Below are 15,567 nucleotides of genomic sequence, written 5' to 3'. Positions count from 1 at the left end.
AGTGGGCCGTCCTCTTCGGCGCTTTTGCTCGTGAATGCCGCTCGTGCTGAGAGTCCGTGCCCTGCGCTAACGGTAGGTCCCAAACGTCGGAGACTAATAAACGTCTTTATAAAATAAATAAGTAAATAAATAAATAAATAAATAAATAAATAAATAAATAAATAAATAAATACACCAGTTTAACTAAACCTTTCCAAAATGGCAAACATTGCTTAATTCGACTTTTATTTCCATCTAAAAGCTTACTTTATTCGGCTGATATATGTTATCACAAAGACTTTCGCCGGCTTCTTTCGGTGGATAATTTCCTCGCGCTAAGCTTGCGGGCTGTTCTTTCTTGAATATGTCTAAGTCACTAATTTTATTTAACTCTGAAACGAACTATATGACTGCAGGTTCTGCTCTTGAACACTGTAGTTTCATTGCGTAGGCACAACACCACATGGCAATGTCACAATGTAGAAATTAATAATTACTGCATTTGATAGTCCAGAATAAAATATAATGTTAGAAATAGAAATAAGAAAATAGGAAGTACCCAGCGGATTTTTACCTTGCTGCTGGTGCAAATTTTTGGAAGCGGTGTATTCGTGTTGCTGCCAAAATTTACACCGCTAGCAAAGTAAAAATCCACTTGGTTATTGCAATATGAGCTGAATTTGTGTGGTTGAGCACTGCTCCACCAGGCGACTGCACCGTGCTGGTCATTCACGTTTACGCCTCCGCTCAGCCGGTAAAACGCCCAGTCCGCTTGCGTTTACCCGAATACCGGACAAGCGAAAGCTTTCTATTGCAATTGCCCGTAACGGTGGCCTACTCCGTGGGAGTTTGTGTTAGGGTTCCTAATGGTATGCTTCTGTGGGTCTATATGGCTTGTAGAGGAGACGTACATGGTTCGAGAGTTAACTCGTTTCTTGCACGCGGCCGTCAAAAGATGTCATTGTCCTGCAACTATGACGGCCGGGTAGGTGAGCGATTGATCACGTACGCAACGACAGGAGAACGCGTTCATTTCGCAGGCTCGACGTGATAAGGACAGGTCCCAAGGACGGTGCGTTGATGCGAACGGTGACGGCAGGGTATTCATCTGCGCTATAAGTGCTTCCGTCGCCCAGGCGTTCCAACAAGGCGCACCTCGCTCGCATATGACAGATAGAGTTTTCTAGCCCAGCCGCCCATCGGCGTTCATGCGACAGTTGTCGCGGTTTTTGTAACGAGGAGCTTCGTATTTTCAGCACTTTACGGGATCCTCGACGACGGTGTTGACGACAATATTAATGTTATTGTAAGTTCATCTTCAGAGAACCGGGGATCTTTCGAGAGCCTTGAATTGTATAAAATAAGTCTCGCACAGCCGGTATTGATACGGTTTGAATTAAATTAGATGTATATTGATCGCCTCAGATATTCATGCAGTGAGCCTAGTCAAAGAAAAGTGGTGCATGAATGTTTCCTGCTAAATAAATACAGCCACGGCCACCCACGTCCGTGTAGTGTCGCTTAGCTCTTTATATAAGTTTTAGACTCTACAATGGGGCCTTGACAGAACTGTTCTGATTAAAGATACGAATTAGATTAACTGAGGCAGAAATAAAACACTACTACTTCACCGGCCTTCCATGAACAGCAAAGTAGAAAAGAAAAGGAAAAGAAAAAAAAAAGAAAACAAACAGCTGCCCACAAGCATAGCTCCAAAAATAATCAACAGTGATTCACTGTACCATGCAAGCACAGGAAACCGTGTGCACGCCTGCATTGCGCCCGATAAATACAGGTATAGGATATACCAGTGCAGTCACAATCAAGTTCCATCGACATGGCTTATTTCAAATACCGTTTACAGCAACAAATTAAAATTTGCAACGGATGCGTCATTATTATTCCACGTATTATCGTATTATCTAATGTATTTTACTCATCATATACTACAGTTATGCCCGGCGCATGTGTGACGTACACGTTGATATATACGTATACTTGTCAAGCTGAAAAAATGAGGATTGGTTTCTCGTTGGCCTCGGCCGGCACACGAGCGTTTGAGGCGGTGTTGTTCTTCGGGGAAACGCCACAACAGCATACACCGATATACGGCATCAACTACCACTGTGGCTTATCGAAACCTGTGTCCACTAAAGGATCTCTTAAGAGGACTCTAACCTTTCGGTGCAGCCCCTATCTCGTAGTCCATGGTTCAAGTATTTTTTTACTGATAGGGATCACTGGTCAAGTCTTCCTATTACAGTCTCTGCTGCCCTTTCTGCAACGTATTCTGGGCGCACAAGGAGGACGCAGTTAGCGTTTTCCTTCTCGTGGACAGAACAATCCACAGGGGAAGTTGAGCCACACGCCTTGAAGACATATATTTTTGTCTTACACATTACGATCGTCTCCCTTTCCCTCTCTTCCCGCGACCGTGTCTTCGTTCGCTAGAACAATGTTAGCATTGACGTCGATATGCGCCGTGGAAGCCTTGCGTTAATTCTCAATAGTAGTGAAATTCATATGCAAAGGGTTTCGTCTTTTCTTTTCTTCATGGGCGCCGTCACATTGCGTAGGCAGTGGCATGCTGGCAGTGGCATGCTGGCAGTGGCATGCTGGCATTGGCATGCTGACTTGGGCGAGCGCTGCGTGATGTGTGCCAGGTATACGCTCGGCGGCAGTTTCTGGTGGATGGTGACGCTCTATTTAGCATGACTTGGCATCTTCCACGTTGGAAACGGTCCCGCGAGCCGTACTGAAATGGCTCAATAGCTTCTGGTGGGGTTGAGGCGGACGGAGCACCTGCAGCGCGATATGCGCGTGCGTGTGTGAGCATGCAGTCAGCCTCGGAGATCAGTTGTGTATTTCTAAACATTCATTTTACTAATGTGGCCTTACTGCAGCATTCTCACTGCATGTATAATCTGTGGTTTAGCAGCAATGAGTAGTTACGAAACATATGACGATTCTAGCACAGCGGGTACAGTTCTGCTTCAGAATAAGTTGTGCTGTTTACTTTTGCTAGCTGTTATCTGCAGATGCATCGCGCAACTGCCTTGTCTATTGGACGAGGTTGCTGCCCACGAATAAAATATATTGCTTGAGTTAGTAAGAAGAGCATACAGTACAATGTGAATCACACTTGTCAAGTGGGCGAGCGACCGGTCGCGGACTGCGCGAGTGTCCGAAGCAGTGACAGAGGCTGGGTTATAGATATGTTTGCGCTTTATAGCGCACGAAGCATGCGACGTGATCATTCGAGGTCTTACTGCGGCATTATCCTGTGTTCTTTCTTTTTTCGCAGCAGGAGAGGTTGTAACCCAGTAATATTTTTTTTGTTCAGTCTTGTTCGTCCCATCCTCAGCGACGCACTAACCCGTCTTACGGAAATTGTGTGCTCACAAATAGCTGTCGGATTCTTTAGATGCGATCTGTTTTGAATATTACTGCTTTAGAGGGCAAAAAGGCAATGCCAAAGCACTAACCTTATATGTATATCGCTGATTTACCAGCTGCAGTAATCGTTGTGTTGAGCAACGCCGTCGGCCTCATAGAGGAGGTTAAAGTAGACATAGCGTAGCGATTTCAAGTATACTAGACTTGAAATGTGTCAGAGCGCAAATGTTTTATAACGATTTGTGCTTACATGATTCTGGGGTTGCATTAAGTTGGCCTTACACGAGCATTCGTATGTATTAGTTTAGCTTTTAAAATTCACTTTTGCAAGTCACAGACGCCGGTTTTCTTCGACGAGTGAAAAAAGATATAGCTAAAATAGTTTGCAACACATACACACACCGCGGCCTATGTCGCACGTCGCATGTTTGCGCAGCCAAGAGAAATTTCCGAACACTGTAGTTACCGCTGCACCAAAAGGCTGCGCAGTGGTTCTTCGGCGACTTTGTATGAACTTACATACAGTAAATTTGACGGAGAACGAGCTAGAACATCTCCAAATTGTTCCGCAAGACGCGACTGCAACACATCCAAGCAGCGCCGCGCCTATAGCGCTGGCTAGCACAATGCAGAGAGGAGGAAAGGCTCGTCCGATGAAAAGGTTTATAGGAAAGAAACTCTTTAACAATGCCTGTAACGAAGGGAGGCTATGGATAAAGCCCTGCGGTTCTAAACACATCAACATTGCCTTGTATTGTTCTGACTGTGTGCCTCAATGCTTTGCTCAAAGTTATATATAGGAGCCCGCCCAACTTGTTTCTTTGTATGACGTCGTAATTTTTTTTTTATGTAGATGTCAAAGGAATACCGAACAAACCTTCTGCCGCCCAGCTATTTAGCCTAAACGAAAGCTTCGGTGTTGAAATTGGTTGACACAACCTTGTTTTCAGGCAGGAACAAGCGGAAAATAATGAATTTGATGCATTTTTCGCAAAAATACCGCGTCTGGCGGCCTCCCAGCCAACTAGGGCAAGTAACGTTTCCCTGACTTTGTGTCAGATACCGGTATGCCAGCCATCACGCGCCTCTGTCCACCCGCATGGACGGCGCCGGATGGCAGCGAACGACGTCTCAATTGCCCAGTTAATCGCGGCGGCATACTTGTTTCCGCAAGCGGAGCTTGCGCCCAAGTCTTCAAGATCGCCGTTTGTATTGTGTGCTGCTTTGTAATGTGATCAGTGAAGTACCTGGCACAACGCAGCAGAATGCCTCTACGCTGTTGCGCGCAAGGGTGTGAGAAAAGTATTGTCGGGAGAGACAAGCCGTCTCACACTTTTACGGCAGAGCCAAAGCTTCGAAGGATATGGATTCGTGCTGCGCGCGCATTGTAGCCAACATGGGTGCAAAGAGCAAAGCGCGCGGTCCTCGTGCAAGCGCCGGCTGCCCCAAGGAGGTTTAAATGAAACCTCAAATTTTTTTAAAGCCTCCTTCGGGTGCCCACCTCTTTTGCTGGCATAGAGTTTCGTACAATAATTACTAGAGGGAACTCTGGCGCTCGTGTCTACGGGCACTGCAGTGGAGGCCAGCATGCGAATTATGGGAAGTACATGTATTTGTCTATAAACCTCGTCCTTCTGGCTTCAAACGGCTTTGTCAACTCGTCAATTTCAACAAACTACTGCGTAATAAATAACTTAATAAACATTATTGAAATTCTCCAACAACAAGACTCGAACACAAGACCTCTAGCACAGAAGCCCGACATTAATGAAACCATTATGCCCCGGACGCATCGACAAGCTACATGAAACGCCCTTGTGAATTTATCGCGGGCAAGCCAGTGCCTGGATACGCTTGGCGCGTTTCGATTTGGCCACCTCGACAGGCTGAATCATCGCAATTATTATCGATTGTGCGTGTTCGCAGCGTCTTCTGCACTTCGAAAAGTATAGATTTCTCTGTCATTTACGACAATTAAGGCATAAAAAGCGTAATCAACAAAGCCACAAGACCGTCTGAATCCACAAGCCTGAATATAAGAGAAATCCACGTACTTCCCATCGTTCCCATGGTGGCTGAACGATTGCAGCGCCAGAGTTCCCTCTAGTAATTATTGCAGGAAACTCTACGGTTGCTGCTGCGGCTGCAAGCCGGCCCACATGACATCACGGCGGTCGGCGCGCAGCCGCCGCGCGCTTACATTCCTCCAAAAATACAGCCATTCGGTTAAACATATGTGAAATAAACACTGCGTATGGAAACAGTTCCGTATTCCGAGTCGAGTTTCTATGCTTCCCTCATTTTTTGATATTTTTGTTCAGCATCGCTTCAAGGAACTTCAGAAAAGAGGTACCTTGAAGCTAGGCGTCTTTTTTTATTTTTTTTTAAATAAAAAGCGCTTCCGCCCCTATATACATATACACTTGTGAAGACTGTTGCAAGAAAAACAGTCTACCGCACTTATCACCCCCCCTCCCCCTCGTCCCCGCCACCTAAACGCGCGACCGCACGCATGCACACAAGCTTTCCTCGAAGCCAAGAAAAGGTATGTTGATGTAAAGGCCTAAAACCTCCACATTAGTAATTTCACTGCGCGGTTCAAACTTGGTTACTACACTTCAAGGTTCCCTCTTTCAGGATGGTTATGCGAAACAGGGCCGCGTAATGGCAAAACTTCTCTTTGGTATAAGCCCCGTGCAGGATTGGTCATCGCCGACGTGGGGGTCCGGTTATCACACCGATCGCGCTCATGAATGGCGAGCGACCTATTTCCGGTCAATATGAAAACACTGTTACGTAAAAAAAGTTACACGAAGACGCGCTTGGGTTTTCTTTCGCTGATAAGCACAGCCGAATATATATATATATATATATATATATATATATATATATATATATATATATATATATATATATATATATACACATATATATATAGATTGAAACACAACAGCGATGACGCTGTTGTATTTAATAGACTGGTTGTTAGTTTGATCTCTTCAAACCTACAAAATAAATTAATGTACAAGCTGCATGATCATCTAAAGGAGAGAATTCATTGTTCACTACAAGGAGATGTAAACCTCTACGTCAGATATACGTACTCATGCAATGTGCTGAGTGGTAGTGCTACATACCTTGTAAGTAGGCCAGTTCCCAACCAGTTGTGTAGCAGTCCGTACTCCGGTCCCTTTGCGAGAAGTGAACTGCTCGAGAGCACTTCCTACGATAAAAAAGATGTAGGAATGATTTTCCTTAGTGTTTCATTATTTCAGATATCGTAAGTTCCCCATAATCATATTTTCTGAGAGAACGACGTTGGGCGTATGGAGTATACCAGAGTTGGGAATTGCAGCTCCGAGTTGGAATGATTCCGGTATCGCTGCACATTTTGAAACTTGCGGAATGAACTGGGATTGGAATGGGCACATGGTCCTGCAGCAGCTAATGTTGATTTTGAGCGAGAGTAGAAAAGCGGTAAAATTTAGAATTGGAATAAATTAGATTTGGCTAATTTCCAATTGGAATAAATTAGATTTGGTTAATGGATCACATGTATTTCGCAAGTTTTATTCAGTCTGGGCTGCTTCAGTATATACCTACAGGTGACTACAACAGGGTATTCTACCCATGTATGCTTTTGAAGTCCGGTAAGGATTCTTGCGTGACAAGGTTCACGTGCATTCCAAGACAGCAACCTTTAGTTGTGAAAAATCATTCTGTTTACCGAGAACATGCTTTAGGACACAAGGATGGGGGACCAAAATGACTTTGCAGGCGGCTGCACCCCTGCACGAGCCCACTGTGATTTGAAACAGGTGCCATATTTTCTTCGCACGCTGTCCACTACCAATAAGCGATAAGAAATCGTCAGAGTGGTGTGCTGGAAAAATAAATGGTGCGCTTCAGCTAAAAGTGAAACAAAAGACGGTCTTGCAGAGCGTATCAATGCATTTCACTTCTACATTCGTCATAAAAGTGACAGAATAATCTAGCTGCATGCATAACATGCGCAATGATGTAATTTTATTGCAAATTTTAGGAACTGTGACGCTTTTTCTTTTTTTTTCTGAAGGTTCAGGCCTTGTATCACAGCGTGCGATGGTGTGGTGGACCGTGTAACGCGCGTGCAACCAAAGTGAAACTAACTTCAGTGGTCACAAGCGGGCAGCTGTTGGCTAGTGCCTCAAATAGGTGCCTTAATTGTGCTGTCTGATATTAGCGTTATGTTTGGGCAAGAAATAAAAACAAAAAACAGACCTTACTCGTAATTGAAGGAAAATCACATAAACACGACGAGGTGAAATTTCTCTTGCGAAAGCACCAGTTATTAAAGATTTTTTTTCCTCATTATGACGTCCAAGAAGCCTATAGTTTAACTGAGCTCGTCCTCAGTATCTTCGCTTTTTTTTTTTTCTTGTAAGGACTAGAGAGCAGATTCAGAAGATGGGACCACCTTACAGGCTGCCACACTTGACACCTCAGGGAGATATTTTAAGGGCAAAAACTGAATAAAAATTCATATTTTGCAATTGCGTCATACATTCGTGACTTCTAACTCGTGCAGCTAAGCCACGTTTGTCGATGCTTTTTGAAGGTCAAGGCAATAAGAGTTTCAGGTAGAAATAAAACCCTTCGTGAAAAGTGAAGTGCTCATCTTCTATACGTGTAGAGAAGCAAAGTCACTAAGGTACGGGTACTGTATTAACCAGGCATGTGCTCTACTAGGAAAATTTATGTGCCCACCATCTGACTGTTCGTGCAATGCTTCTTTTAAGGGTTTCTCCTAAAGTTTCAGGCAAAGAGATTTTTGCCCAAGCTAAATTTGAAAAAAGGCTCAAAAACAGTAGATATTAGAGGTTACATACAAAATGCAATACAGAGATAAAAGCACACAAAGGGTACACGCTTTTACTTGTGCGGAAATTAAGTGCTTAACATTATTTGGAACGTTGTTAAGAATTCAAATATATGTTTTCGTTACCAGGCACCCAAGCAGAAGAAGTAAAAAATTTTAAAAACACTGTTTTATTTGCTGGAATCGGGAGAATGGAATGGGCCAGCTCATTCACTCCAGGAGTGTGAATGGCCCAACTCTCACCATTCTGAGGAGTTAAAAGGAATGAAATTACGGGGGATCACCACTATGCGGTATGAAGTGGGAAAGAAATGGAAGGCCCCAATCCGCAATTCCGGACCATAGATGTTTCAATGTTTGCACACTGTACTAATGCTACTTTCACTGTAAATTATGCAGCAGATGGCACGGACAACCCAGAATTATGTAGCGTTAAGTGTCAAGCAATTATTTGCACACTGTTTAGCGAATCGTGGCTATGTGAATAACTGAGAAATGGAGCATACCTCTACAAACTCTGCTTTCTGGAGGCTGACTGATGGCGTGGTCCCAATAAAGAACATATGCATCCCTTGCTTTTTATAAATACGGTGAAAACCAACGACAGCAGCAAACAGAGCTGGAAAGACAGAAACAAAATCGGGAGCTATAGATGCAACATAAATTACGAGCACCCTGCGCACTCAATGTTTGCATTGCCACGCTTTAAGAATAAATTCCTTGTTAATGAAACAGCATTACCGATATGAAGCGTTTTACCCGGGTTTGTAACACAGGCGGAACTTGGAAGCAGTGTACTTAAAGGCGTAGGTAGGCGGAAAATGACATCAGTGCACAATATGCGTTGTCGCAAGGGTTCTAATCTGGTAGCATTACACAGAATAAAACTTGGCCATTGGCGATGTGCGGAGCTATGTCCACGGCAAAGGAACTAGCGTCGTGAGACCGATGGAGCGGGGAAAGGTAGGAGTAACGGAATGGTGTGGCTTATCAAGGCAGGTGACCGCAGGGGAGCTGCATTTCATTAAGCCCTCCACCGCACTGCGGCTCTGAGAAAGTGGTTGTAATAAAGCGATAGGTTTGGTCTGCATATATAACGATAGGTATGGTCAGCGTTTAGGGAAATCTATACGGACACCAGCATGTTATACTGTATAGCGATAACTGTGAGGTGTATGTGTCGTGTTTAAGTGCAACAACAACAACAACAACAACAAACGGAAAACGCAGCAATAGTGTTGTACTTTGGTTGACCATGGGTGACATAGGCTCGTAGAGAGCAGCAGGTAGAGAGCACTATATCATAATGTCATAATACCTCCCAGATAACTATGACGTAGATAACCGTGAGGATGTCAATAGATAATCACTGAACAATACCATCACAACTGGAATTAGACATTCGAGTGAAGTATGATGACCTGTGAGTACTTTTTTTAATTTCTTCATTTAACACTTGGTGACGTTTTCAAAACGTCTCTACACATGTGGGAAATAACGAAATAAAACATTTATAACTAAACTTGTAGCAATATCTTGAAAACTGTGCCTTTTTGAAGAAGCGCTACCTATACCTCATCCACGAATGCAAAAAAAAAAGAAAAGATATATTGTGTAGCATATTGCACATACCAGTTGAATACCTAAAATTTCTTAAATGTATGAATGTCGACTGAAACGCCACTGTACACCATACGTTACGGCATTTTCGTCGATAAATGTAGGTGATAGTAAGGTGATAGTAACAGTGACTCTGACGCAAGTCACTGTCAGCTACTTGCAGTGCGCAGGCGCCGGGGCATAACGTGGATTCGCACGATTGTTTAACATTGAATGATGTAAGGTGATTCCAAAAGAGCGTTAGCAAAACATAGTTCGTGCATCATGTAGAACTGTACGAAACTGTTCAGTCCTCTTCTTCCTATCGAAGTAACATTGCACCACCCATGAAACTTATAACCTTAGTCTCCTATCTCTCCTCATTCGCAGGAAATTATCTCGTCTTTGCCTGATTCATAAAATATATCCTACCCCAGCAGTACCGTTAAGTTTCTTCTCGTATTAACCACCAGCATAAAGTAGGCGTTTCCCCACTTAGAAAAGTAATGTATCTTACTCATTCCTGCCAAAAACATGATGAAGTTAAAATAATCTGCCTGCAGCTTTGGTCAACATTACATATCCTCATTGTTTTCGCACCAGGCTCGCTAATGACATCAACACATATCGCGCTGCAAATGCTGACACGCACTTACTTTTGTGGTCGGTTCCCCGCGTTATCTTACTTTGTCACTTATTAGTACGATTGCTGCAGTGCTTTCTGCACTGAAGTGTCCTTTTCTTGATATTGTTACCATCGTTCTTGTTTGATAGAGTATTCTTACCATGTGCATTATTATTGATACTATGTCAATCGATCTCCTCCATAATGCTCCCTAGATGTAAACTCTGAAGGCAAAAAAAAATAATATAGAAAATCATCATACATCTGTTTTACACTTTGGTTGGGCGTGAACACTTAAATTGCAGAGCTTTCTATGGACCCTAAACGACGCTAGAGTGAATTTTTAAGCCGTTTCCTTCGCTACGAAGGGTAACCGAGGAATTATTCCGTGAAGTAGAGTCCTCAGGTGTCCAAATGGAAACAGAACGGTTGCGGGCAAGAAGTGGCATCACTATGAAAGATTCTGGCCTAGTTAGTTGATGTTTATCTCAGCGCGTTGTTACCTAGGAGGACTAACAGCGCAGTACTCACTGCACATGTGTGTGACCTTCTGGTATGAACGCGGGGTGAAGGGTATTGCGGTCTAGAAACTTTGACAAATTCGCCTGCGTTGCGGTTGCGGTGCAAGACCACGTGGGTTTGTAAGGAGATCAACTGATAGCGTGATTGAAACTACGTCGGCGTAAATTTTTACAAATGGCAGCATTGCTCTAATAAACCAATAAGGTTTGCTTTACGTGAAGTTAGTAAGTTGGTACTTGTTGCACCACGTTTTATATTTTTTCGATTTGTCTGTTTATTACAAGTCACAGAAACACGCTACTTTTCGACATCTGCTTCTCGTATTGTGCTGTGCATTGATGCACTGGCGCCAGTTGGATAAAGGGGTGTAGTTGTCACTGCCAAAAAGCCTCCAACGCACACGCATTGTGGTGGAGATGATACTGACTGGTGCTCCAGAACCACCGGTCTCGAATAGGTGGCTTAGCTGGCAACAGATTTTTTACGGCGGGAGTTTCCAGTGGACTATATGCACAAGTTGGAGCCTCTTACAAAGCAGCTAATAATGCAGATTTTGAATGGTTGTCTTATCCCGCGATAACTCGAAACACGGGGGATCGTGTGCAGCGTGTTTGCTCTGCATGAAGCGGTCACGGAATGAGTGCACTATTTGTGTCAGATGCTCACAATAAATAAACATTTACAGAACATGTGCACTCACATGCGCTTAACCACGTTGGTCCTCCTTGTGAGCAGCTTTTGCGCAACGACAACAGGTTCACGTAAGGCAGTGGTTCCCATCTGCATGGCACACCCTTCAGGTTGCGGTACTTTCTCAACTGAATGAACTTCACTATAAGCAGGACAGCCATGACCGCTGAGACCACTACTGAAATGCACCACGCAAGAGCCCAAGCGAAGAACGATGCCGCTCCAGCCGCCCCGTTCAAGCTCAGAAAGCCAGAAGAGTGATACGCCGCGGAGGATGACATTTCTGGTTGTTGTCACTGCTGCTGTAAACAAATGCAAACAAAGAAAGAAACTGTTTTGCTTATTCCTTTCATAGATATAAAAAGCACGTTTAGCGGCGCAAGGTAGCCATCATATGGCAGCAGACAGGGCACGCGCATGTCAAAGCTGTTGAAAAGAACAGTTTTAATCCGACACGTATTTCGTGCTCGGTTTTTAGTCTTAGTAAAAGTCTATAGTCTCTCAAGAATGCACCACTTCACGTAGATAATCGATGAATGCCCGCGGTCGCATACGAAATATAGCATTCCTTTCCAGGCTTTACCGTATACATTAAGACGTACAATCTCGTATACCTTAAAACAAAGCCAGATTCCTCACGTTCAATTGTCCAACGGAAATTGATGCACATTTTATGGTACTGAAACACAGGCGTGGAAACACAGACACATGGACGTTCACGTTGTCCTGTTCGTTCTATACTTGTGTCCGTCTCTGAATGCCTGTCAATTTCAGTAACATCAATCCGTAATACCAACTTGCTCAACTTTCACTCGTTCTGATCCCTTGTTTCCCTAGGATGCAGGAGGTTATAGGGCTCCTGCTTCCAAACACGTCGACAAATATGCACCAGCGTCTGCCTTTTCTCACCAAATAGGAAGCAAAAAACAGAAAGGGAAAGCAGGAGCTCAGCTACGAGCACCACGTGCTGGCAGCTTTCCGAGCTGCCAGCTAGTGCACCAGCATGGCCTAAAAGATCGGCCAGCTCGAACTTTATCCGGGTGGTTATAGCACGATCCAGCATTGCTTACTTTTCTGGCTTAAAAAGACCAAGCACCTTGCCAACGTTAAGAGGTCAAATGTACTTAATTTCTGTGTTTTTCAATGCATCCGACAAGCTTTGACTTGACACCTAGATAATTACCGCCGCATGCCTGGAGGTTTTCGTTCGTAAGAAGTGTTTTGTTCGTAGGAGTTAAGTGCTTGTCGTTGACCTGCCGCATATGCTACCATGTTTTGCCGGTCAGTGAATGTCTTTGAGAATGGTTTTAGGCTAGAAACTGCTTTGTAAATACTGGCCCAGGTTAGTAACCTAAATTTAAGTCGCAACTCTAATTTCGGGAATCAAAAAGAAAGCAGAACACAAAAGTAGTAGCACACACATTCCATAGTTTATTTTTGCAAAACTTTCCATTATAACCTAAAATATTCTGGAGATGCACCTGGATAAATTTTATCTCACAATCTTCCGAAAGAAAGCCTCCCAGAGAGGTCTGCACAGTTACGTAGTTTGCAGCGTTTAGAAATTGGCGTAAGGGAAACGAGGCCCAAGTTGCTATGGGTGCTCGTGGGCGCTATTACGCTTGCATTGCAACACCAAGAATAATTTAATAAACCAGCTCAGGTCTGCCCGCTCTATATACAGCCATCTGTCACAGCTACTTTCTCTGCTGCGGGGAGTTGTTTACACTAAGCGATTTACATCAAGAATAGCGCGAAACGAGCGCCTCTCATGCGAGCCGCATATCGTAGATTACGACTGATATAGTCGGGCAATAAGGGCGGGGGAACAGAGAGAGCGAAGGCAGGCTCTCGCGCCACTACATTCACACCTACCTTTCCGACACGATGCAATGCAGTAGCGTTGAACGAACCGCCGTGAGTCACCAACGTAAAGTCTGCAGCCTCGGCCAGCGAATTCTCTCTGCCTTTTCGTGTGTCGCGGCACGACTGGGGCCACGCAACCGGTTCGGCTCACCGTAGTTGCACGCCTCCGGAACACAGCTCGACGTTCCAAGCATCGAGCGAAGGCAGCGCCTCCTCCACCGACGTCGTTACGCGCGGACCCTGAAACGCCCTTGAAGCCGCTGCCTGTCACGTGCGCGGAGAGCGAGCGCCAAGCAAGAGCGAAAACGGGCCTGTAATCGAACAGCGCAGCGGAAACGTCTAGTGGAGTGCGCGGGTAAGGAAAGTGTAGAATGCGTAAACGCTCGGCCATATAACGCCACATATACGTCGTGTCAAGGCCGCACCGGTCAGGAGCATACCGGCAATAGGGAACTTGTGTTTATTCCGTACATTACGGACTGCAGTACTTGTTTAAAAATGTAGTAAGTAACGGACAGAGGCTTTGTGCCTGATACTTTACTAAAAGGAACCGAATTCCATGCACATGTCCAGGAACCTCACGTGTATTAAATGTGTTTTGGGTTGTCCACAATGTTGGGGAGCTAAAATCAGACGTTGGCAAATGCCCTCACTTTTGGGTTTCCTCCGTTGTACTTACGGCGCAAGTCACGTTCTCCCATCACCGTCACGTTATATAAATTTCCCGCACTCCCGCGCACGCACATGTAAAAAGTTTACCCACCCTCCCTCACTCTTACCACAAAATGTTTACCCTCACCTTGAAAAGGCTACGATCATTATCTTATTTTCAGCTTGCTTCAATGTCATATAAACCTATTTGTCATATACATATATATATTTGTCAATGTCATATAAACCTATTTTGTCAATCTTTTCGAAGGTGTTTGAAAAAATTTTGCATTCGAGGATGACAAATTTTATTGAAAAACATAACCTGTTAACACCACGCCAGTTTGGTTTTCGCAAGAAAAAGTCAGTCGAGTTAGCATTAGTGGAGCAAAAAGAATATATACTAACAGAGTTTGAAAACAAAGCTATAGTTGTTGGTATTTTCGTAGACTTTTCTAAGGCCTTTGATTTAGTTGATCATAAAATTTTATTGGACAAATTAAACTATTATGGAATACGAGGACAGGCACTATCTCTTGTCAAATCCTACTTATCTGACAGAAGACAAATTGTGAAAATCGACACCTTTACTTCTAAGGCTAGAGCTGTCCATTGTGGAGTGCCACAGGGAAGTATATTAGGGCCTTTGCTTTTTAATATATATCTGAATGATATCATCAATACTAACCCTCAGGCAAGGTTTATTATCTACGCGGACGACACGAGTATTTTCTTCACTGGTAATACTATTCAAGTTCTTATAGAACAATGCAACAATGCAATGAAATCCTTAGAGGAATGGTCGAGAGTGAATTTAATGAAGATAAATGCAAACAAAACAAAAGCAGTTATATTCAGACCGAAAAACAAGCAAATACCTCCCCATCAAGACATTGTATTAAACTAAAGGACTATTGAAATAGTCGAGACTTTCAAATGTCTGGGTGTCTTCTTTTCAGCGAACATGTCTTGGGACAATCACGTCAAACACGTTCTAAGCAAAATAAGTAGAATAACTGGTGTAGTATGCCGTATGAGATACATTCTTTCCACGCGTATTAAACTCTTGCTGTACAATTCACTTTTCCAATCACATTTAAACTATTGCCAATTAGTATGGGGTAATACAACATCCACCAATCTAGAACATATTCACCTGTTACAAAAGAAGTATCTCAGCCACGCATATAACGCTTCCTACACAGCATCGACAATAACCTTCTTTAATAATTCTGGTGTGATCCCAGCTCACAATCTCTATAGATATCGTCTGAGTCATGTATATAAACTGGAAATCCATCGAAATATCAGCAACCTGCGTACTCTAGCCCAACTTCAGAGAAAATCTACAAATTGCGTTACAAGACACTCTGAGGATTGG

General features: G+C 43.7%; 1 protein-coding gene across 5 annotated transcripts in view; it reads right to left on the bottom strand.

Annotated features, from left to right (window-relative positions):
- The window catches only part of LOC126546970 (cytochrome P450 4c3-like), a 42,288-nt gene extending 28,006 nt beyond the window's left edge, over positions 1-14,282 (bottom strand). The window contains exons 1-5 of one of the 5 annotated variants that reach the window (XM_072288713.1): positions 13,545-13,634; positions 11,680-11,971; positions 10,489-10,681; positions 8,740-8,852; positions 6,513-6,598 (exon numbers count right to left, since the gene is read on the bottom strand). In XM_072288713.1, coding sequence (XP_072144814.1) covers positions 6,513-6,598; positions 8,740-8,802 — 149 coding nt within the window. In that variant the 5' untranslated portion in view covers positions 8,803-8,852; positions 10,489-10,681; positions 11,680-11,971; positions 13,545-13,634. Of the gene's footprint in view, positions 1-6,512; positions 6,599-8,739; positions 8,853-10,488; positions 10,682-11,679; positions 11,972-13,544 lie in introns of those variants that run through there. The other 4 variants (XM_050194704.3, XM_050194706.2, XM_050194703.3 and 1 more) reach the window with 4 other exon arrangements.
- Positions 14,283-15,567: the final 1,285 nt, after the last annotated feature.

This window comes from Dermacentor andersoni, chromosome 1 (genome assembly GCF_023375885.2).
Source record: "Dermacentor andersoni chromosome 1, qqDerAnde1_hic_scaffold, whole genome shotgun sequence".
NCBI classification, from domain to species: Eukaryota; Metazoa; Arthropoda; class Arachnida; order Ixodida; family Ixodidae; genus Dermacentor; species Dermacentor andersoni.
This window is presented reverse-complemented; position numbering and strand designations above follow the sequence as displayed.